Source organism: Marmota marmota, unplaced genomic scaffold (assembly GCF_001458135.2).
Source record: "Marmota marmota marmota unplaced genomic scaffold, marMar, whole genome shotgun sequence".
NCBI classification, from domain to species: Eukaryota; Metazoa; Chordata; class Mammalia; order Rodentia; family Sciuridae; genus Marmota; species Marmota marmota.
The window spans coordinates 7,995,720-8,019,405 of record NW_026000164.1 but is presented as its reverse complement, the minus strand read 5'-3'; the positions used below and the strand labels follow the sequence as shown (position 1 = coordinate 8,019,405).

The following is a 23,686-nucleotide window of genomic DNA, read 5'->3' as shown; positions in this document are numbered from 1 at the left end:
AAAAAAAAAAAAAAAAAAAAAAAAAAAAAAAAAAAAACACCCAGGAGAAAACACAGACCAAAGACAAAGACATTGGCTTAGGACTTAAATATAAATAGATATACTTGCTAGTGCATGCACATGTGCAACACACACACACACACACACACACAGTTCTGGAAAGAAAACACACACCACCATATATATAACCACCCTAAAATGAACTCAGGAATACAGAATCAAATAGATGATATCTACAGAAAAGACAAGGACATATTGTCTTAAAGATACACACACGGGGCTATGGCTCAGGGGTACAGCACTTGCCTCAAACATGTGAGGCACTGGGTTCGACCCTCAGCACCACATAAAAATAAAAAAATAAACCAAATATGGGCATTGTGTTCATCTACAAAGAAAAAAGAAATTCTTAATAAAAAAAAAAAAAAAGATACACACATGTAGGCCCTGAGAGAGAGAGACAAAGGCAGAGACAGAAGGACACAGAGAAAAGAGAGACGGACAGACAGACAACAGACACAGGGGAGAAGAGAGATCAGAGATAACCTAAGCAAGAGACACCTTGATCCCATAGAGACAGCAAACGTCAAGGAAGAGAGACTCTCGTCGGGGCCTGAAGGTGGAGGCGCGCACAGGCCAGCGACGCTCCGACGTGCAGGACACAGGAGGCGAGCGCACCGGGCAACAGCGCGCAGAGCGGCGCGGTCCACGCTGGCCGGGAGAGGACCTGGAGCCCGCAGAGAAACGCCGAGAGCTTTCGGAGCACGAAAGCGCAGCCAGCCCCGACCCCGCCCGCTCCTGGTGCCAGAGCCCCGGGTCCCTCCGGCCCGCGCGCCCGGCGGCCGCGCCCTCGCTCCCCTGGACGGCGGCGGCCCGGCAGGCTCTTCCCCGCCGTGACGCGGCCGCCTCCTTCGCACCAATGAGGCTCGGGCGCCTCGGGCCCCTGCCCCTCCCCCGGGAAGGTGTGTCCCTGTTTCCTCACCTGAAACTTCCTTAGCAGAGCCCGATCCCTCCTCCAGTCCGGGCGGCAGGGGCGGGCCGCGGGTGGGGCGGCTGGGGCGGCCGGGCCTGGCCTGGGGACTGCGGCCGGCGCCGGGACCTGGAGGGGACTCTTGGGCCCGGGCAGCATGTGACACCGACCAGGTGGGTGCCCTCCTTCCTCCCCAGCCCTGGGCTCCGGGCCGCCGGAGAGCCCGGCGGAGGTAAGGCAGGGACAGGAAGAAAGAGGAAACTAGGCCTCCCCGGGGACCTGCCCCAGCTAGGTCCCGGGGCGCAGGCTCCGGAAATGGGGGGCTGGGTCGCGGGCAGAACCCCGAGTGAGGGGCTGAGGACCCTGATCGGGAGGAGGAGGGAACCTGGAGGGTATACCCTTGCCTGAAAACTCTGCTTCCAGCCGGGTCCCCGCCTTGTAAATGGGCACCCTGTCCCGCGGTACCGGGGCCAATAATCAGGGCTCGCTCTTCAAAGTCTGGCCCTGGGGAAAGCTAACCTCTATAATAAGGAATAACAGAGATTCCCTCTCTAGACCATTCTTCACCTGGAGATGTGTTGTTGGCTTCCTCTGCGTAACCAGGCCTGGGCCTTCCTTCGTTGTTATCTTCGTAGCGTTATGTACATATGTGTGTCTGTCTGTGTGCACACCTCTGGACCCTGCGGGTCGAGGCTCTTTAACCTGAAACAGTTTGCCTGTATTTGGGGAGCTTCCTGAAGCTTCAGTTAGTAACCACATTGCATTCTGAACCTAGGGAGGTGGGAAGGGAGCTGTTTAGAGCTGGGGGCTGGGGTGAGGGTGCAAGAGGCAATCCCAACACTGGTCTAAGCATCTTTACAAATGCCTTCCATTGGGGCCTGGGGGAGCTAATCCTGGTGCCACTTGCTTTCAGATCTCAGTCCCCTTCTCCCCTTCCTGGATCTTGGATTCCCAGGACAGACTTGCTCTCCTGTCTACCTAGAAGTGAACTCTGGCCAGGACTGTTGTCAGACTGAGGGGGAAGGGCATGTCACACAGGCTAGGGAGACAGGGTGGTTTTCCTTTTCACTTCCTTCCTCTTTTCTTCCCCCACTGCACTCCTGGCTCTTGCATCCTTGACCTGCTCCAGAAACCCCAGCTCCCAGGGAATCAATCAGCAGTAGCAGGGTGGCCTCTTCCCAGCTTCCTGCTCTGTCTACACCTGGAGCTTGAAGAAGCTAGGCCCTAGCAAAATGGGCATCAATGTTTTACCAATCTGTGGGCATGAAACTGAAGCCATGACCCTTGAAGACCTTTGAAGGGGGTCCTGGGGACCTGGGGGGAAGAAATGAGAGGTGTCCGTTCTGTGTGAGACTGTGGCTCAGGAGGAATTTATGCCATGGTCACAGTCGAGAGGAGAGAGAAGTCAAGAAAAATTGAAAGAAAACCCTCCTTTGAAAAAGATACAGGGATTCGAGATGTAGTCAAGAGCCTTCATACCTCTGGGTTCTCTAGAGTGTTTGGCTACACATACTGTGTGGTCTGTCTGAGGTTGTCTGTGGCCACATTACACACCATGTCTGTGGGATAGACAAGAAGACGTCATACCTGGTGTCTGGAGTGGTCAGTTGATATGTGATGTGGACAGAAATGGGGCCACTCATAGGATCATGAATTGGACAGGAACAGCATTACTAAAATGGTGGTGATGTAGACACAAACAGGTGACTTACAGCATCTGGTATAGACAGGCTGGGTCATGCACAGTGTCTGTGGAATGAACAGATGCTGGTCACTCAGTGTGTGTGCAAGGTGGACTGCAGCAGGCCACTCTCTATGTTAAGGACACACACGGGTCATGCATACTCACATTTTCTATGGATGGCACAGGGCCACAGGTGGGCTAATAGTGTTCTTATCTAAGACCATCATCAATAGTGTTCTTATCTAAGACCATCGGGTCTATAGGTAGTAGATGATGTGAAATTTTCAAGTGTTAAGGAATAGAAAACAATTCATAAGGAATTACAGCTTTCCTCCAGTGTATAAGACAGGTCTTAGCAGCCAGTGGTCCAGAAAGCTACCCTTATTTTGATACCTTTGTAGAGTTGGGGGCAATAACCTTAAAACAGTGAATAAAGTTAGGCATCTGAATGATGATCTTATTTTTGAAATCAAAACGTATATTTTTTATCATGAGCAAGAGGATATTTTCCTAAGGAGGGCAGAAGTACAAAGTATAAAGGCACAAGTATTATAATCTCAAGGTTATTACAATAATTTATGTTGTAAGTCAGAATATTTGAATTGCCATTTCTAGAAAACCTAGGAAGTTTGGTCTTCAAAAATACATATAGTGCTCAACATCAGTTCAAAGAAAAAGCAATGTGACTGGAGGTGGGGTATCTTTGAAATAGATATTTTAAAGAATTTTATGTCTGATGACTAGAAATGGACAAGAGCTAAGGTGTTGGGGGTCTGTAAGAGAGACAGCAAGCTCTGGCACATACTGTTAGTGGGGTGACTTGAGCTTTGTCTTCTGAGAAGTCACACACAGATGAAGTCATGCAAATGCAAAATGTCTCTGATCTGGAAGGAGGCCAGATCAGCATGATGCGGTGCCCTGTCTTTCCTGTGCTCACATTAATAGTGATTACTCACCCCTAGTGCAGAAGGAGATGAGGATGTTTGCACTCTAACGGAATGGGCAATGCAAAAATACTTCCCTTCTGATGCCTTTATCTGAGTAAGACACCATGTTCTACAGATTTCTTTGAGCTTTGTAACATTCTAGCTGTGTCATGCATGGTTGCAATAGGATTACTAAGACTGGATCAAGTACAGGACTATGGAGAATGTCTCCCTTTGGGGTGAATGGTGTCTAAGCAGAAAACCAGTGATGTTTCCAAATGCATAAAAACAGTGTTAGAAACAGTGTTAGTGGACAGATATGTGCCACTAGATTGGAACTGAAAATATCCAGGGAGCACATGATATAGATAGATAAAGCTTAGGTGTCGCAGAAACACTTTTATAAATTCCATGACTACTTGTTTTAAGGCCATGGTGGTGTATATGAGGAATAAGGCCTGGAAAATACAGATGTGGGTGAGGGGAGAGGATGGAGTTAGTCAAACCATCTCCCCAGGGAGTTAGGAGCCAAGTTACAGAAAGTGTCTACAAGGACCACATATGTTATTTAAGATGTGGTGGAGACCATAAAAATCACATCACAGTATCACCTCCAGTGGTTATTATATTTTATACTTAAGGGATAGATATAGGGAGCAAACCACATACTGTCAGTTACCCAGAAACATAATAGTCTTCAACATGGGTACAGTTATGTTAGACATATTTTGCCCCATGTAGATGTATCCACATCTATGGATGACCAGGAACTTGTCCAATACTACTTTCTCACAGGGGCCAGGGTCCTTCTTCTTTGGTTATATAAGGCTCTATTGCACAGAGACCTCAAATGTTCCTTACTGTGGGGAGGAGTGGTGTATACATGCATATGTTTGCATATATATGCATATGCAATTGCTCAGCATTCTGGTGATGAGCTTCCAGTTCTTCCACTTTAAGCCTGCACCAGACAAGAAAAGTTCAGGACCAGATACAGGATGGAGTCTATGAGGCTTCTGGAATCTTCCCTTGACTGATGAGCTGCCAGCTTCCTGACAGACAGACTTCTGGGTGCTAACAATAGACTTTCAACAAGGGATCTTGTTTTAGATTCACCTATGCTATTTGTTTAGGAAATTTGGGCCAGTGTCTAGGGTCTTAATCGTTAGTTTGCTTATCTACAAATTAAGCAAAGTTTTCTTTGTCTCCAAGGGTCCCTCTAATTTATAAATTTTATATGTCTCTCTCAAACTTTTTCTCTCAGATCAACAATATCTACTATTTCTATGGCTCTTAAAAACAATGAGATTTTTTTTTGTTGCCTCATTGAATATTCATTAGAATTGTGAAGAAAGCACTTTAATCTCATTAAAAGTTAAGGGATGTTCAAATAGATTAAATGATTTAGACAATTGTCTTACAAAGGCAAATATTCAAAAAACCAAAACAACTAAAAATCAAACCACATGCCTTTAAATCTCCATTCTTCCTTGGGTCATGTAGTTGACTGAGAGCCAACTAATCTTCTGGAAAGGGGACTGAGCAGGTTACATGGCAGTGTTTGTGCCATGTGGTGCTCCTGGTCTAACCACAGTGACTATCAAGAGAAGCAAAGAATTCTCTGGGGCAGAAGAGGATTCTAGGTGGAGACAGGTGCCGACAGGTGGTGAAGTTGCTGGGATGAAAGGAGGAGGCCAGGTTGTGCAGCTTCATGCTGAGTATTGAGCTTTGTCTCAAGGGCAGTCAGAGGCCACTGATGAATTAAAACTAGAAGTGATGTTTTGAAGATCACTCTGGTGCATTGTGGAGAATGAGACGGAATGGAGCAAGATGTGTGGAGATCGGTGGACAGGCTGCAGTAGCCTGGTGAGAGGTGGCCTGGTGAGAGGACACAGTGTGCTCCTGGTGTAGCCATGAAGATGCGGAGCAGTGGTCAACCCTGAGGAGTATTTTAGGAGGTGGATCAATAGGACTGGGTGATTGATGAGATATGGCAGATCTGGCCCAGGAGATAAACAAGAATTTTATTCTTTATGTAAAAAAATATTTATTAAACACTTAGTATGAACCAAGTATTGTGCTAGGTTACACAATTGAACAAGCTAGATGCAGTTCTTAATCTCATATAGTTTATCACACCATAGTTGAAAGGAGGGTAATTCAAAATACACACATAAGTACCTAATTTTAATTGTATAAATACTACAAAGGAGAAGTGAAGTGAATTATAATTGATAATTGCTTTAAAGAGAAGTAGAGTTTAACCCGGTTAGAGCATTGGAAACCTAAGACATACATCAGGGAAACTTCATAGTATAAATAACAATGGAAAGAATATTTCTGAGGTCAGTAGTGTTCAGTATAACTCCCAGACATGGTATGTGACACACTCTCCAAGATAAGAGTCCATTGAGCTTCTTTGGAATTAATAACATGATGATTCTAAGGGATGCTGGAAAATCGGGCCATTGAAGTGGGGCCGAGGCAGGTAGGATGTGGGGACATGAAGACAGCAGATGGGCACAGCACCTTCTAGCCATTTGAAAGATGAGGAAGACCCAGGGATGTGTAAATACTGATGGAGTAGTGCCAGGAGAGGACTTGAAGGTGAGAAAGCAAGATAACCCACAGTCCTGAGGGAGCAGCGTAAGAAAAGGTGAAACTTGGAGAGAAGGGAAGATGGAAGGAGTGGAGATGCAGGTTGCTGTGGATTGCAAGAAATCAAAGTAGCTCCTCTGCTGGCTTCTGAGTTCTTTACAGAGTAGGAGATGAGCTGTTCTGCTGGAAGTGACAAGAGAAGCAGGAAGGTCACACTCTTGAGAAGTAGTGGGAAGAGTGTACCTAGTTGCTGGGGAAGAGGGGAGAGTGAGATGATGAAGGGACACAGCTTTATGGGCCACAGTAAATCTAATAAATTGGTTATCATTCCACTTTACAGCAGCTGCCTCTATAATTGAAAACAAAATTATTCATTAGTTATGTCTCTCCTAGACACTATAAAAGAAGGAAGGTGAGTAAAATCAAGACCCTGCATAAAGCCCATGAAACTATTGTACCTTGCTCATTGGCTGTAATAGCCTGACCTATTTTAATCCCGTCGACAGTTTAGGAGGAAGGTCCTACTCCCAACACGGCTTCTCTGGGCTATTAGATCTAGGGTGTGTCACACACTGTGTCTGGGAATTATATGAGGCTGAGTCACTCTGAGTGTCCGGAGAGTCGACAGGGAGAAACAGACAATGACATAATAGAATCTAGAGGGCAGCGGCCGCTGGGGGCTCTTGGCACTCTGACAATGGCCTTATATTGTCATTGGATTATTATCTGCTTCCCCCATGAGGCTGCAGGCTCCATGAGGACAAGGTCTTTATCTCATTCACTACTGAATGTTCTACACTTAAAAGGGTCACTAGGGAAATCTTTATCAAATAAACAAATAAATGAGAAGTTTATAGAGGATACTGCTTATTTGGATGAAGACTTTTTGTCTCAAAAAATGACCCAAAATGGAACCAAAGAAATGCCCTACTCTTCTTTGCAGTTTCCTTAGAAACCTTTGTCTTATATTCCTCCATAGGATTCAGCCCTGATGGAGGCTGAGGAGCCCCAGCATGGAGCCTCTACTCCCATCCCTGCGGTAGAAGAATTAAGAATTATCCCTGAAGCTATCATGAGGAGCAGCCAAATCCCCACCATGGAGCTTGAAGCCCAAGAAGACCAGGACCCATCTTATAAGTGGGCCGAGGGACATAGACTCTTGTTGATCCAGCCAAGAGGGTTACAGGACATGACTGACTCTGTAGAGGAGGGCATGCCCTCTTTCTCAGAGGAAAGTTCTGCAGATGTGGAGACCAACCAGGAAAGCCTTGTGGCGGAGGCCTATGATACCCCAGGACACCAGGAGGCAGTACCCCAGAGCCTGGCAGACAGAGGACCAATGATACCAGCTCCCCCAGAGCTCTGGACCTGCCCCGTCCAGGGTGAACAGCTAGACAAGTTCTCAATATCCAGTGACCTGGGCTGCAGAATAGAGGTGGAATTTCAGCCAGACCTCACTTCTTTGACATTGGGGTCTAGAGAAGCAAAAGAGAAGGAGGCACCGTCTCCCGACACCTTTGCTCAGACTGTATTTTGGCTTCCCTGTGAAGAGCACCCTGCAGACATGAGCCAGACTCAGGGCTCTAGAGGTGGAACTGTCAGCCAGAAGGAGGAGCAGGAAAGTCAAGGGGGAGAAGAGCTCTTACAGCCCCAGGAGACTCTGGGGCTAGAGGAGCAGGAACAATATGAAATGGAATCTCAGGGGAAAGGGGTTCTGGGGGAGGATGCTTGTTCTGGTGGGCTTTGGGAGGAGCAGGAACAGATGGTGGAGCAGGCTAATGGTAAAGAGGGGGTACACGGGCAAAAACAGGAGCAGGTACAAGATGGTGTGTCACTTGGAGGACGAGAGAGAGAAAGACTCAGTGGGGAACTGGAGGTTCTGAACTGTGGTGAGCAGGGTCAAGAGGGGAGGGAGAGGAAAGCCCAGGGTCAGGGAGACCTCGAAGAGGGGGGACAGAGGAAGAGGGAGTTGAGGGGGCCTAAAGAAAGTAGGGTGGACTCTCAATACATGGAGAATCTAAGCTTAGTGGGGAAGTCAGAGGAAGGACCTGGGAAACAAGATAAGAGTCTAAAGGGGAAAGTGATGGCGGCAGAGGAGGAGGAGCCAGGGAGCTGGGCTGGGGGTGGGCTGGGGGCGGTGGGAGATGAGAGGAGCACAGAAGAGGAGCAAGGTACTCATTGTCCTTCCCCCCTAGCTCTGGTAGCCCCTGAGGACCATTCTCCCTGTGACTTACTTCCAGATGCCTTTTGTCCCGTGACCCAGATTCCTCAGACTGAGGAACTATCCCCCAAAGCTCTAACCTCTGCATTGGAGCCAAGAAGACACTTGCCCCAGCCCATTTCTCTACCTGGCTCCTCTCCTACTGCAGAGTCACTGGACAGTATAGTAGCTCACAGTGACCAGCAAGAAGAGTCCGAGCTGAAGAAGAGGCCAGTGTCCAGCCAGGAGACTGAGATGATCTCTGCCCGTACATCTGTGACTCCTCCAAGGACACCAGAGTCAGCTGCTTTTAGTTCTTCTGAAGTCTCCCCCGTCACAGCTGCCTTATCATCTGAGAGTCCCTCAATTGGCTTTCCTAGGAGGGAGACCCCAAGAACCTCTTTCTCAACTGACACCCTATCTCCCTGTGGGGCATCAGACACTCCCTTGGTGGCCCTTCACAGCTCCCTGTCTGCAGTGACCACCCAGGACCACACCTCCGATGGGGCCAGCCCTCATAGCTCCCCAGCCAATTGCAGTGGGACCATCCAACACCTAAGGAGCAACTCCTTCCCAGGGTCCCACAGGACAGTGCAGACTCCAGACCTTGTGGGAATGTCACTTTCTTTCTCCCATTCAGAATTACCCCAGAGGCCCCCCAAACCTGCCATTCATGGCTATGTGACCCCAAGAAGGGACAGAAGAAGTAGTAGGGACTGCAGCATAATTTCAGAATTCCCTTCTGCATTATCCACCCTGAGGCAGGACTCTCAAGAGTTCACTTCAAGTCCAGAGAGACCCTGCAGTCCTCATAGCAGCCAGCCATGGGGCTCTCTCCCAAATTCAGCTTTTACTCCAGGGTCTCCTGCCTACAGTTCTTCCCCACCCACAGTCTCCATGGAGATGAGGATCCATGAATCTCTGAACCCTCCTCCCCTAGAGAAGAGACACATCCACTCTTCCATGGTGGAGAAAGATGGCCATCTTTCTACAGTGGTCCCCACAGTAAAGCGACACAGCCATCCTCTTTCATTGTCCTCAAGTTCAGAGATACATGGTTCTCCTAAAGGCCCCCTTCCCCAAATTCCTGACCCCCTTGTGTCAAGGCAACACCGACCTCTGCCATCTACCCCAGACAGTGCCCCCCATACTCAGACCTCTCTCCCCCACAGGCTGAGATACAACAAGCCATTACCCCCTACTCCTGATATGCCCCAGTCCCACCATTCTCCCATCTCTTCTTCTAGTATCCCAAGGATCTACAGGCCTCTACCCCCTGTCCCCATTATGAATCCTTCCACCGAACCTCCTCCATTGCCCCCAAAGTCTAGGGGTAGGAGCAAGAGTACTCAAGGAGGACTTGTGAATTCAGGGGGTCAAGCCAAACCAAGACCCATTGGCCAAGACTGGACCATCTCCACTCCCCCCTCTACTGGACGCACCTCTTGGCCTCCAGCCACAGGCAGATCAACCGAGTCTTTGGCTTCCACCAGTAGGAGCAAGAGTGAAGTGTCCTCTGGCATGGCCTTCAGCAACATGACAAACCTTCTAAGTCCCTCTTCCCCTACTACTCCTTGGACCGTGGAGCTCCAAAAGCCCACCACCAAGGATGAACCCGTGCTCTCAGAGGAGCCCGAGGGCCATGTAAGAGGAGTGTTGAGAAGATCAGACCCCCAGGAGGGAAGCAATGGCCAAAGGAGGTCTTCTGTTTGCCCAGCGAGGCAGCCAGAAAAGCCCAGCCATCCCCAGCTGGAGAAGGCCTCCAGCTGGCCCCACAGGCGGGACACAGGGATCCTGCCAGAGGGCAGCGGTGGACAGACTGGGGGGCGTGGCGAGGGGTCCAACAAACACAAGGGCTGGAACCGGCAAGGCCTGCGCAGACCTTCCATCTTGCCTGAGGGCTCCGCAGGTGAGCAAGGGTGAGGGCCATAGTGACACCACTGTGAGGCCTGCTCTTTGCAGCTTTCACCACCACGTCCCATCTTCTGTCCCCAGGGTCACTGCTGTTCCCTCTGCAACTTCACTCCGTCACATCTTGCCTTCAACAGAGAAACCCTTGAGCATCCTCTCCCTCCCTTCAACCTCCACATCTCTTTTCAACCCGGGCCTTCTTTTAGTGTCTGACTTTTTCCCCCGATGTTGTCTTGGATTTTTTCTACTTTTCAGCACCTACCTGCTTGGAGTAGAGAGAGAAGGTCCCTTCTACTTGTCCCATTCCTATTCTGATGAGGACAGGGGATATAGCCGAGAATGGTTTCCTTCAATACTCTGTACTGGACTTTTTTCCCTCCCAAATTCCTTTTATTTTATTTTATTTTGGTTTTGGTTTTTCCTTCTGGATACCTGAATTCTCACTGTAAGAGTTATCTTCTTCATTTTCTCTGAATGTCCCTCTGAAATCTTAGTTATGTCACCCATTTCTATTTTCAGATTCAAGAGGTTCAGCCATGGGCAGATCTCCTGGACCCACAGATGCCGTTGTTTTCCGGTGAGTTACCTTCTCCTAATAGATGCACTTTCTTTCTCTCTCTGCTTGGGATGCTAAGATTTCATAATCTGGATTTTAGTTGATATGGGTTCTGGGACCTAGAATGGCTCATGGCTCTCTCTTTGGGGGGGGGGGGGTAAAGTGGGGAAGAGAGACACCAGGAATCCAGGGCAGGGAGACTGAACTCTACCTGTGGGCTCTGTTGGCTGAGTCTTAAAGTCATCCATCCTTCTCAGTCCTTTGATCTTGGAACTACTCCCCATGTAAAAGTTCCCAACCATCCTGAAGAGGGTCAGGATGCAACTCTGCACCTCTCTAGGGAATTGGGTCCTGACATCCCAGCACGTGCCAGGCAGGTGAGAGGCTTTCTCATCTGCAGTTGCCCGGAGTCATCTATCTCATGGCCAGCAAGCACCTCAGAGCCTTCCTTCCTCCACAGGGAGAAGAAACCAAAGGAGGGGACAGGAGGCTTTTCAAGACGCCGCTCTAAGCTCATCAACTCCTGTGAGTACCTTGGAGTGGGTCTGCAGGCCTAGGTAGGCGTTCTGCCCAGGAAGGGACTGGGCCTCATGGTTGTCGGCAGGCTGGGGTGATGTCTGCAGGAGAGAGAAATGCCAGGTCAGCAGTAGCTGGGCAGCTTCCATCTTTCCCTGGGCCTCCGTTCACCTTCCCTTTCTTCTTCTCTTATGCGTCCTCCCATGCCTCTGTAGCCCAGCTACTTTACCAGGAATACAGCGATTTCTTTCTGAACAAGGAGATTCAGAGCCAGCAGCGGCTGGACAGCCTGGCAGAGGCCCCTGGGCCCACCTCCCCGCGGCAGCCTCGGAAGGCGCTGGTGTCCTCAGAGTCCTACCTGCAGCGCCTCTCCATGGCTTCCAGTGGCTCCCTCTGGCAGGAAATCCCTGTGGTGCGCAACAGTGCTGTGCTGCTCTCCATGACCCACGAAGACCAGAAACTGCAAGAGGTACCAAGCAGGGCAGGGTGTGGGAGGAGAAGGGGTTACAGGAAAGCTGGCAAGGTTGCCTTGCTGACCTTACTATCTCCTACTCACAGCACCACCTCTAAGAGCAGGCTGTCCCCACCCCATGCTCACCACCCACCCACACACACACACACACACACACAGTGACCCTGAATCCTCTCCGTTCTGGAGAATGAATTGTTTTCTGAGTATGAGCCCTGTCCTCCTCCCTGCTTCCTCATGCCACTGGTCATCTGTGCATCTGTGCCCACCGGTTACTGGTTTCGGGCTTGTGTAGAGTAACAATGCCTGTGAATTTGTTGGATGAACTTCATCCCATGTTTCAGGGTAGACTGAAATTTCCCTCTTCCTGCAAGATTTCAGGCTACACTGAAGTTTTCCTCTTCAATCAAGATTTTTTTTTTTTTTTTTTTTGGTCCCTAGAAGAGGGCCCCGGGGAGTTGATCTAAGAGGCTTTAGAGCATCTCTTTTGGGTCTTTATTCCCAAGAGCAATACTAGAGGCTGTTAGTTGGGTTTTAAGCTATCACTATTAGCACGTTTTCCATCAAAAGCTTCTCTTAACTCTCAGATCTATCTGAAATATGGCATGCAGCCTTTCTTCCTAGGAAGGCAGTAGAGCAGGGTCCAATAGAATAGTTTAAGAAATTAGCTTTGGGAGTAAATGACCTGCATGGGAAGCTCACTTTAAGATCTGCTGTTCAACTTGGCCAAGTTACTCCATCCTTCTAAGCTGATGTTTCCCCGTTTGTAAACTAGAGATGCAAAGAGTTACTGGAGAAGTGAAAAGATGAGAGCCTGGTACTCAAGAAATGTTGACTATGTTAGTGCCACGTGAGGTGCACCTGGTTCCCTACTTACCAGCTGTGCAACTTTAGGCAGGTTATATAACTTCACTAAATCTCAATCTCCTCATCCACACATTGAGGTTAAAATGCCTACCTTTCAAGGTTGCTGGGTGGTTTATTTTATTCATTTAGTTTTTGTGGGATGAGAAATTGAACCCAGGGCTTCTCAACCACTGAGCTACATCCTCTGCCCTTTTTATGGTATTTTGAGACAGGGTCTAAGTTGCTGAGGCTGGCCTCAAACTTGTAATCCTCCTGCCTCAGCTTCTCAAGTAGGTGGGGTTACAGGCATCACCACTGCTATGTGGTTTAAATGAAATAACACGTATTTAGTTTAGCATCGTGGCTGGTGCATAGTTTGCTAAATGTTAGTGCCGAGCTTTCCCTTTTCATCATCAGGGAGGAGTAACAGTTTGGCCATAAGAATTTAATGGTAAACAATGCTTTTACTACCACAGAGACAGATGTTTTTAGGTTTTTCAAAGCTCAGACTTGAAGGCCCTGTTCTCACCACCATTTTTAAAATACATTGAGAATGTTTAGAAAATCACTAATGTACCCATATTTCTTATTCAAACAATGGGATATGACACAAACTTTAGCTCTGTCTCCCCAACTCCAGCAAACTAGGAAGTCTCCAGGGCTCCTGGTCCAGCTCTGGCCTCATGTTTGTGAGAAGAGAGGCCTCTGCATCTCTACCTCTTATACACACACTTGCATGTCATAAAATAGCCCCCTGGGGACTACAGTGTGCTGTCACAGGCTCCGTTTCTTTTGACTGTCTTTGGGAGGGGAGAGCCACTCTATCTGCATAAAAAGACAAACTGAGGTTTAGAAAGATTCAATGAACCACCCAATGTCGCAGGGTCAGTGAACACTGGCCCCAGGACCAGACAAACCTGCAACATCAGCTCGAGTGCTGCGGTGGGGGAGGTTGTTGGGCCATGTCATTGGCCATCCAAGGTGTGTGTGTGTCTTCTTTCTCTTTTCTATCCGGGGTCTATCTTGAAGCCACATGCCTGGGTGGAAAGCATGAGAAGCCCACACTAGTCATGGCCCTGAGTCTTGCACCTCCTGCTGGAACCTCCAAACATGCTCTCAAGGGCTGTGTTTTATGTTATACCATGACTGCACCATCTTGTTCTCAGATATCCAGTTTCTTTCCATTTCTCCTCCCACCCCAACCTGATCCATCAGATTCATTCCCTAAAACTGTTCCTCTCTCAAAGACAACTCTATCATCCACCTAGTGACTCCACTGTTCACCTCGTTCCCTGACTTAAACACTGAGGCGTTGACTGTGGCCCTTCCTTCCTATTCAGGCCCCATTTCTAGCAAGTAACCAAGTCCTTCCAGGTCTGCCCCCTAAATACTTATGAAGTTGGCCTGCGTACCCTCATCCCCTTGTTTCTTGAGGGTCTCATCTCTCATCTGGTGTTATCACAACATTTCCTACCCTGGCTCTCTTTACCCTTTACCCTTTACTCTCTTCTCTACATTGTTCCAGAAATGTCTTTATCAGAAAGCACATCTCATCAAGTTATTCCCCTACGTAAAACCTTGTGTTTTTTTTCCCTTATCTTCAGTCTAAACTGTTTTACATTGTTTATTTAACTTTCTAGACCTTGTTCCTATCTCTCTTTGCCTCTTCCGCCTCATCTCTTGATACTTTTGTATAATTGGTTCCCAAAATGCTCAATTTATTTAGGAACATTTTTTTGAAATAAATGTTATTGTGTATATTTAAGGTGTACACCCTGATGTTAGGAGATATATATATATATATATATATATAAAAAGATTACTGCAGTGAAGCAAATTAGCATGGTCACCATTTCTCATAGATATCCATTTGTGTGCATGTTAGTTTCTTGATCGGCATATTTTTGCCTTTGGGTGCTTGCACATGTTTTTCAAGCTCTGGTTTAAATCTTACATATTGAAATAACTCTTATCTGTCCCCCAGATCAAGTTAGATTCTGCTGTGACTCTGAGCTATGAAAGGGTCTATCTTATTTAGATCCCTAACCCTAGAATATTCCTTAGTGTCTGGTATATGCCAGAGAGCTAGCAAAGTTTTTCATTAGTCTTCTTCCTTTTCAACATCTTAGGCCAAATTTGAGCTGATTGTGTCAGAGGCCTCATACCTACGCAGTCTACACGTAGCTGTGGATCATTTCCAACTTTCAAGCCAACTCAGGGCCACCCTTTCCAACCAGGAGTACCAGTGGCTCTTCTCTCGGTTACAGGATGTTCGAGACGTCAGCACCACGTGAGACTATCTTCTCCCAAGTACCACTCCCTCAGCCTCAGTATTGTTAGCCACTGAACCTTCCGTCAGTGTTTTCCCCCTTAGAAACCTTCCCTTGGCCATATCTCAGGATGAAATTGGGCCTCAGCTATCTCCCTCTATGATTCCAGATGGCTGTAGAGATAGGAAGAGCAAAGAAGCAGAGACAGTTGAGGTTAGACAGGCCATCACTGGATAAGTAAGTTAATGAGAAAAATGTCCAGGGTGAAGGTTGTGGACATAACTGCGGGCATGCGCTGCATTAGAGATGAGGTGAGGAAATCATCTGAAGATGGGAAAACCAGAATAAGATAGAAGAAAAGCAAGAAATAGAAGATGAGAATCAAGAGTTAAATCAGGAGCAAGCTAGCCATAGCCTTAGAGAATCCTAGTGTGTGGCAAGGAGCACAGAGCTAAGGAAGTCAACAGAAGTTACTAATGGGAAGAAGTCAGAAGTCAGGGCATAGCAGGGGTCAGCCAGCTGCTGAGTTGAGGCCCTAAAATTTCACGAGACTTGTTTAAATATTGCACAGGTTCCTTTCAGACCTAGAAGAGAACTTCGAGAACAACATCTTCTCTTTCCAAGTTTGTGATATAGTCCTGAACCATGCTCCAGACTTCCGCCGGGTCTACCTGCCTTATGTCACCAACCAGACCTATCAAGAACGCACCTTCCAAAGTCTGCTGTGAGACTGATCCCCATTCAGTTCTTGGTGGGCCCTGCAGTGACCTTGTGCCAATCCCTCACCCAGAGTGCTGTCCCAAGGGTTCATGTCCCTGTGCCTGCGCCACCATGCCCTCCATATCAGATCTTCTCAGCAGTCACATCTGGGCCCCTCTGCAGCAGATCCCACCATTGTCTCCCAACCCCAGATATTCCACTGAGCGTCCATTCCCCATGCCTTCACGGAGCCCCCCATCATTCCCCATGTCCCTCCTCACCCGAGGTTCACTATCATGCAGGAACAGCAACAGCAATTTTCGAGAGGTCTTGGAGAAGCTGGAGAGTGACCCCATCTGCCAACGCCTTTCCCTCAAATCCTTTCTGATTCTGCCCTTCCAGCGCATTACCCGTCTCAAGCTGCTGCTCCAGGTATGGGTCACCACCCTTAACTCAAAGGGATGATCCTGAGAAGCTTCAGGACAGAGGACCATCATTCTTTGGCCATTCACCTCCTGTGGAGGATGTGAGCAGTCTCCCCACTGCACACACCCTTCTTTCTCAGAAATATTTGTTGTTGAAATTGTATCCCTAGGCTTCTCCATTAATCAACCTCCAATTATCTCTTCCTATTTGTTTATTTCTTCCTACCACCTGGCTCCTGCCTGCTGTTTATCCTATAGAACATTCTGAAGAGGACACAACCTGGCTCCTCAGAAGAAGCAGAGGCCACAAAGGCCCACCATGCCCTGGAGGAGGTCAGCAGCTACCCACTCCCATCCTGATTGTCCTTCACAGACAAGTCATCCCTTCCTCAGGCCCACAGCTCCAGACAGCATGGGAGGTGGGATCCTGTTAAGGGGGAGCTCAGCCTCCTCCCTGCATCCACCACACCTCCAAGCATGTCCACCCACAGCCTCCTCTTCCATACCCAGCACCACATACCAAGGGACTGCGCTCCCACTCCCACAGCCCCTCACCCAGGAGCATTCTGTCAGCTTGTGCAGAATACACCAGAGTCCTAAGGCTTGACCTCCATGTTCCCTCCAGTCAGTGCCAGCCCAGAAGAAAAGAGGAGGCTGTCATATCCTTTTCCAGATTGCTTTCAGGGAACTCTGAGATCAAAGACTCTAATACAGTACTTGTCCCCTTTCCTCGCCTTGCCAAACCCTCAGCTGATCCGAGACTGCAATAATAATGTCCAGAGGATGCGCCGGACAGAGGAACTGATCTACCTGAGCCAGAAGATTGAATTTGAGTGCAAAGTGAGTTAATGCCCAGCCCCCTACTCTGCCCATCACTCTCTATGGCATGTCCCACAGGTCACCTTCTAAACAGAGTCCTCTTGTTTCCCTCTTTCCAGCCTCCAACCATCCTGCCTTGCTTTCTGTTCTGTTTCTGGGATACACAAATATCCTCTTCAATCTCCAAAACTATTGTCACTTTCACGTGAAGGTGCATAACTGTGTGCATATTATATTCTTTTGGTGTTAAAAAGGGAGGACAAATACATACACACAAACACACACACACACTATATATATATACATATATATACACACATACATACATACACACCCACACACACATTTGCTTGTGACTCATAGGGAAACTCTGGAAGGATTATTTAAAGAAGGAACCGCAGTTACAAGGAAGAGGAGGAGTGGACAGGGTAGTTAGAGGGTTCAGAGGGAAACAGAATCTAAGCAGGTAGGTTATAAGTAAGAGAGAAGACAAGGAAGAGATGGTTGGTGAGGAGGGGAGGACTGTCTGTGACGCTGCCTTCTCTCTCTTCTGCCCCTAGATATTCCCACTCATCTCACAGTCTCGCTGGCTGGTGAAGAGTGGGGAACTGACAGCCCTAGAGTTCAGCGTCTCCCCAGGGATGCGAAGGAAACTGAACACACGTCCAATCCATCTGCACCTCTTCAATGACTGCCTGTTGCTGTCCCGGCCCCGAGAGTCAGTGGTTGGAATAGGAGGCTGGGAGAGAAAGGGAATGGAGGAGTCAAGAGGGAAGGCCTTAAAGGAACAGAGAAGGGTTGTCTTCTTAGAGGATCTTCTTAGTGGTTCAACCCATGGAGTCCAGGTCATAACATAGAGAAGAGAAAAATGAGCCCAAAGCAAAAAAAGAAGACCCCACCAAATTATGTCATGAGGAGTTATAAATGCCTCCATAATGGAGTTATAAATGCCTCAAATGATCTTAACCACCTTCTGAAATCATTTTTTTTGTTTGTTTTTGTTTTGTTTTTTTGGTGTGTGTGTATGGGTGTGTGCACGCTTTGGGCTGGAATCCACCTGCTAGCCCAGAGATACTTAACTAATTTCAGATCTTATTTAAGCTTGGAAAGTTTATATTCATTCTGTTTCTTCAACTTCTTAAAGTAACCCATTATTCATTGCAAGGGATAGATGTTTTGCCAAATTGGTGAGGACACAGGAGCTACCATCTTGAAAGCAAGTTAGGACCATTTTGTGGTTTTTATAGGAATTTTCAGGCTGCAGATGCTAAGGACATAGAGTTTGAATCCAAGAATGTGAAGGTGGATAGAATATAGAAAGCCTAGAGTCCACTGAAAAGACTTCTATTTTGCAGGGGTAACCGATTCCTGGTATTTGACCATGCTCCCTTCTCCTCCATCCGGGGGGAGAAGTGTGAAATGAAGCTACACGGACCACACAAAAACCTCTTCCGCCTCTTCCTGCGGCACAACACACAGGGCACCCAGGCCGAGTTCCTCTTCCGCACAGAGACTCAGTGAGATGGGGCTGGGCAGGGGCGCTGGTGTGGGTAGCCTGGGAAGGAAATGGGACCAGGCAAAAAAGATGTCCAGGAAACCACCTAAACACTACTTAGCCCCCTCTGGACTGGGGGCCATAATGGAGAGCTCTAAATTCCCAGAGCTAAGAGGCAACTTGCAGGAGATCACAGGCAGGAGGAAGTTTGAAGTTGCCATTAAGACTCAGCATCTATTTTATATCCTTTACTCAAAAAACTAAAGAAGGGGGATGGACTGGTATGGAGTAAGCAAAGAATTTACATCCTGGTGTCTGTGAGTTAGCGCTCATGTGTGCAAGCCAGAGACCCTTCAGTGCCATGGCTGCTGGGCCCATGTATGAATAAGACAAGCACTGGGTGCCTTTTGCTCCTCCACCCCAACCTGCCTACTCCATCTTCTGTTAAGCAGAAAGTCATAGTGCTGAGAAATTTGATTGGCTTATCTTTTCAATGATCGTAACAACTAATATATTCATTTGTGCATACATCTTTGGAGATCAACAATTTTACCTATAAAATCTGGTTCACAGCCAGGTGCAGTGTCAGATACCTATAATCCCTATAACAGGGAGACTGAGGCAGGAGGATCACAAGTTGGAGACCAGCTGTAGCAACTTAGCAAGACCCTGTGTTGCTAAGTTGTCAAATTTTAAAAAACAATTAAAAGTAAAATAAATGTGGTACATAATGCCTATAACAATGAATTCCTAAAAGACTATAATATTATCAGTTTTATAAAAGATATGAGAAGAGTCTTTCTTTAAAATTTTCAACATATCATTTGAGAGTTCCTACATTCAAGAAGATTTTCAGTTTCGTCCCTTGGAAGACTACTCAGGGTAGTACTGATAACTCACCTTCACTTATGGAACAGAAAGGCAGATAGCAGGTTATGTATGGTAAATATCACATAAGCTATGTGATATTATGTATGGTAAATATCATTATGTATGGTAAATATCACAGATGCAGTTATGTTCCCTTTGTTTAGTGCTTTGTGTAGAATTTTCCAGTAAAAGTGTCAGCTCTCAATTACCTAGGCACATGTGGAAGCAGAGGTTAAGATAATGCAAAACCTCCAGATGATTATAAAATTAGGATTACTTTGTACAAGAATGACAACAACAACAAAATACTAAGGTATTTCTCCCCAGTTGAATTATTATCACAGAATAACTTTTTATTTTTGAAATATTTGATTAATATGGGCAAGGGAGTATCAAGAATCATGCAAAGTGATAGAGGGAATCTAAGCTGGGATGAACATTTTACTTGGCACAATTTCCAAAATGGAAAGTCTGCATGTGTATAATTGACAGGTAACTTTATACCCCGACTTGGGAGGTATAAGGAATCTGGAGGGGGGAAAGAAAGAGGGAAAGTGTGAAAGACATGTTAACCTACAGTTCAGGATGGTACCAGGTTCCACCACGTAGGGTCCTGGTGACTTTGTGGTGAAATCACTGAACTAGAAAGTCCTTCCCACAGCTATTTGCTTCCCAATCATTGGCTATGATACACAGCCCAAGGCTGCAGTTGTAACCGAAAATACCACCCTATTTTGTTTTCTCAGAAGTGAAAAGCTTCGCTGGATCTCAGCCCTGGCCATGCCAAGAGAGGAGTTGGATCTGCTGGAGTGTTATGGTGAGTGAGGATCATCAGGGTTAGAGGTCTCCCCTGGACACAGGAGGTCAGGGTGCTGGGCGGTAACTCTGTGAGGCTTCTGTCATTGCTTTTCCTCAGACTTCCAGAGTGAAGCTTAAACACTGGAGCTTCAACACTGAGACACATCTGCTTAAAATTGCTCTTCACCATGGCAATGCCCTCCCCCCACACACACACCCTGCCATAGGCTATAGTTTATTCATTCTAAGATATTTGTCCCCTTAAGTCCATTCTGCTGATTTTGCCTGGGTTTTACTAATTCGAAGGTGTTAGAAAAATAGGGGATCACAGGAGGATAGCAACACAGATTTGTCCTAACCATGCCCCTTCTGTATGGGATGGCCTGAGGCCACTTAACTGGAGGGTCCCCAGTAGCTGCAAGTTCACATTCTGAATTTGTGTGCATTTGTGCCAAGATGGACTTCTGGCTCTTATATCAACCCTCAGTTGTCCACCAGCAAGGATTTCCTAGTTTATGTCCAGAGGGAAAAAAAAAAAAGAACTCAAAGGAATACTGGGTTTTTAGTGTCTAAAAAAAATAAATGAATATAAGGAAGCTTTGAAAAGGAATTAGGAGAACTAAGCTATAACTGAAATCTGTTAACTTCCTATATATTCCATTAGTTGGCTTCCTTGGTGGATAAGGGGGGCAGGGTAATTTTTCCTCCTTCATTATGATCTTAAGAATGGTAGATGGGGAGGAGTTTTAGAAAAAGAAGTACAAATAATATGCAGTCTTGTGCTTGTTTTCTGGGAGAACCAGTGCAGGGTAAAGCAAGAAGAGCAATACCCGCGTATGATGGAACACTTAGAGGTCAGCCACACTCTGAACTTTGTTATCTTCAGCCTCAGCTCATAAAAATATTTTTATTTTTATTTTTACGAACCAGGCATAAAATTATAAATAATTTTATGCCTGGTTCGTAAAAATAAACAGATACCCAGCAACTCCTCAAGAATCATCTTGATCAATAATTATCTTGGTCACTCTATGAGGATACTGAAGCCAAAGGGGATTGAGTCCCTTGTCTAGTGCATAGTTGGGATTCCACTGATGGAGTCTCCCAGTCTCACTTCAGACATTGAAGGAAATGAAGAATGAGTCACAGGCTCAGATTTTACCATCTCAGTGGAGAAGCAAAGCACATAAATGGAACATTTAGAAGAGGGAGACGTGGTTTCTTACCAAAAGTCAGTTTTAAGAAGTTCACAATCCATTGAAGACTAAGGGACTGGGGAGGGGTTCAGAAGGAAGGTGGGTCTTCAATAGGATCTCTAGTATTTGTAGTAAACAAGCAGTGGTCGTATATTTCTCAGTCATCTTCTCCAGAGAAAGAGAATTTTTGATCCATTTCAGTTTTGGTATTTTTATTTCTGTATCAACTACTTGGTTCCTGGTAGAAGATGAATGTTTTTCCAAACTCCCCCTTTGTTTATGAGCCCACACTTACCTCCAACTTAAGTCCTGCCCACTTCTCCCTGCCATTTCTCGCTCGTGTTCTGGGCTCCTGCCTCTTCTGATCTCTCTTCACCCTTCTCTTCCAAAGACTCCCCACAAGTCCAGTGTCTTCGCGCCTACAAGCCCCGAGAGAATGACGAGTTGGCACTAGAGAAGGCCGACGTGGTGATGGTGACTCAGCAGAGCAGCGATGGTAAGCGGGAGACTCCAGGGGGAGCAGGCCAGGTGTCCGAGGCAAGGCGTGGGGGTGGTTAGGTTCCTGGGGCTGCTGTAACAGAGCAAAGTTATTCTCTCGCAGTTTGGTAGGCAAGAAGTCCAAAATCAAAGTGTTGGCAGCGCCATGTCCCTTCCGAAACCTCTAGGGAGGATCCTTCCTATCCTTGTCCAGTCTGATACAGTCACACATGTTCCTTAGCTATAGCAGCACATTTCCAGTCTCTGCCCACGTCTCCCTGGGGCCCTCTTCCCTCTGTGTGTGCCCAGGTTTCCCTCTTTCCATAAGGACACCAGTTGTATTGGCTTAATGGCCACCTTATTCCAATATGAGCTCAGCTTAACTGTACTAATTATATCTGCAACAACCTCATTCCCAAATAAGGTCTTGTTTTGAGGTCCCAGGGATTAGGACATCAACCCATACTGGGAAAGGGAATACAATTCAACTCCTAACAATGGGGAAGACTCAGGAATGGGCAGCTGCAGATTTCACCAGACCCAGGGCAGCCATATTTAGTACATGGGGAGGCTAGCCCCCTCCAGGTAATTCTTTGTGCTGGCCCTGTGCCCACAGGCTGGCTGGAAGGTGTGAGGCTCTCAGACGGGGAGCAAGGCTGGTTCCCTCTGCAACAAGTGGAGTTCATTTCCAACCCAGAGGTTCGTGCGCGGAACCTGAAGGAGGCCCATCGAGTCAAGACTGCCAAACTACAACTGGTGGAACATCGCGCCTAGCTATTCCCTGAGAGGAATCTCACGAGCCTAAGAACAAGCTGTTCATGGAGACGGCTGCCCTCTGAACCTGCTGCAGAGGCTTTCTGTGGACCAAGAACTAAGTCCAAGGACAAAACCCCGTTAACCCAGCCACTCATCCCAGGCCTCCTTTTCTGTGCTTTGTGCTTGGTGGGGGGATGTGGAGGGACTTCACACTGGACTCTGGGATCCTTTTTTCATAGGAAAAGGGCCTGAAAAGCCTTATTCAGGGAACTTTACTTCTGCTACCACACGGTCCTAAAGCATCCTTGGCTTCCAGAGTGCAGATTTAGACCCGGCCCAAGTTCCAGTCATGGTCACATGTTCAACACTCTGACCTCAGGCCACTGGAGGACAATGTTCAAGAGGGATTGACACATCAGATGGGAAGGTCAAGCTGGTGACCTCTAAGGTATCTTTCAGCCTCAGAGTCTCCGCAGTTGTTGGTGTGAACGCCGTGCGTGCGTCGCTGAGATCTGTGTCTCTGGGTGGCAATGTGAGGGGGTACTCTCTTGCCGTAATAAACACTTCTCTGAGTGTTTTCTTTTCAGACTCCTCAGACTGAACAAATTTCAAAACATGGATTCCCATAAGAGTTCCAGCCTATTTTTTAGGTGTCATGAAAGAAGGCCAACATGGGGTGTAGGGTGTGGCAGCTGCTTTGTGACCCCTGAGAGTTTGGGCAGTTGTTCTTCTTTTCATGGTATCAGAAGCAGAAGAAGGAAGGAGAAGTACTCGATGTATAATGAAAGCCCCATTCAAACCCTGTTTACTATACCTATAAGGTCCAGATATTGGCTAGTTTGGATGGATTTGACAAATCCTATTCAGACCATTCACGATTTTCTTATTGTGGCTCAAATCATTATGAAGATATCTTCACAGAAGTTTTAACTTCTTTATGAAGGCAGCATGGCACAACAGAAAGAGTCCTAGAATCCAAGTCAAGAGGCCTAAAGTACAGTTACCACAGGCTATGATTCAATCTCTCCATGTCTCCGTTCCCTTACATGTAGAATGCAGGATCAGACCAAGCAAGCTCCAAAGTCTTATCCAACTCTAACCATATATTTTTCTCTGTCTCCTTTAAGATTACCTTTCTCATTTGAAGGGTATCACTAAATTGTTTTTGTCACAGAGAACTGTTGTATGATGTAATAATAACCTAA

At 47.1% G+C, this 23,686-nt stretch overlaps 1 protein-coding gene across 2 annotated transcripts; it reads left to right on the top strand.

Moving 5' to 3' along the window:
- The first annotated feature begins 990 nt into the window (after positions 1-990).
- On the top strand, positions 991-23,069 carry Arhgef5 (Rho guanine nucleotide exchange factor 5). 2 transcript variants are annotated; one of them, XM_015493733.2, is made up of 15 exons: positions 991-1,143; positions 7,158-10,287; positions 10,809-10,866; positions 11,306-11,370; positions 11,577-11,830; positions 14,806-14,966; positions 15,518-15,670; positions 15,948-16,077; positions 16,329-16,403; positions 16,821-16,910; positions 17,450-17,607; positions 18,245-18,406; positions 20,001-20,071; positions 21,640-21,744; positions 22,342-23,069. In XM_015493733.2, exons 2-15 carry the CDS (start codon positions 7,170-7,172, stop codon positions 22,497-22,499), a joined length of 4,758 nt encoding a protein of 1,585 aa, XP_015349219.1. In that variant the 5' UTR covers positions 991-1,143; positions 7,158-7,169; the 3' UTR covers positions 22,500-23,069. The 2 variants fall into 2 exon arrangements, with proteins under 2 accessions (XP_015349219.1, XP_048642742.1); XM_048786785.1 differs by having other exon boundaries at positions 1,071-1,202.
- Positions 23,070-23,686: the final 617 nt, after the last annotated feature.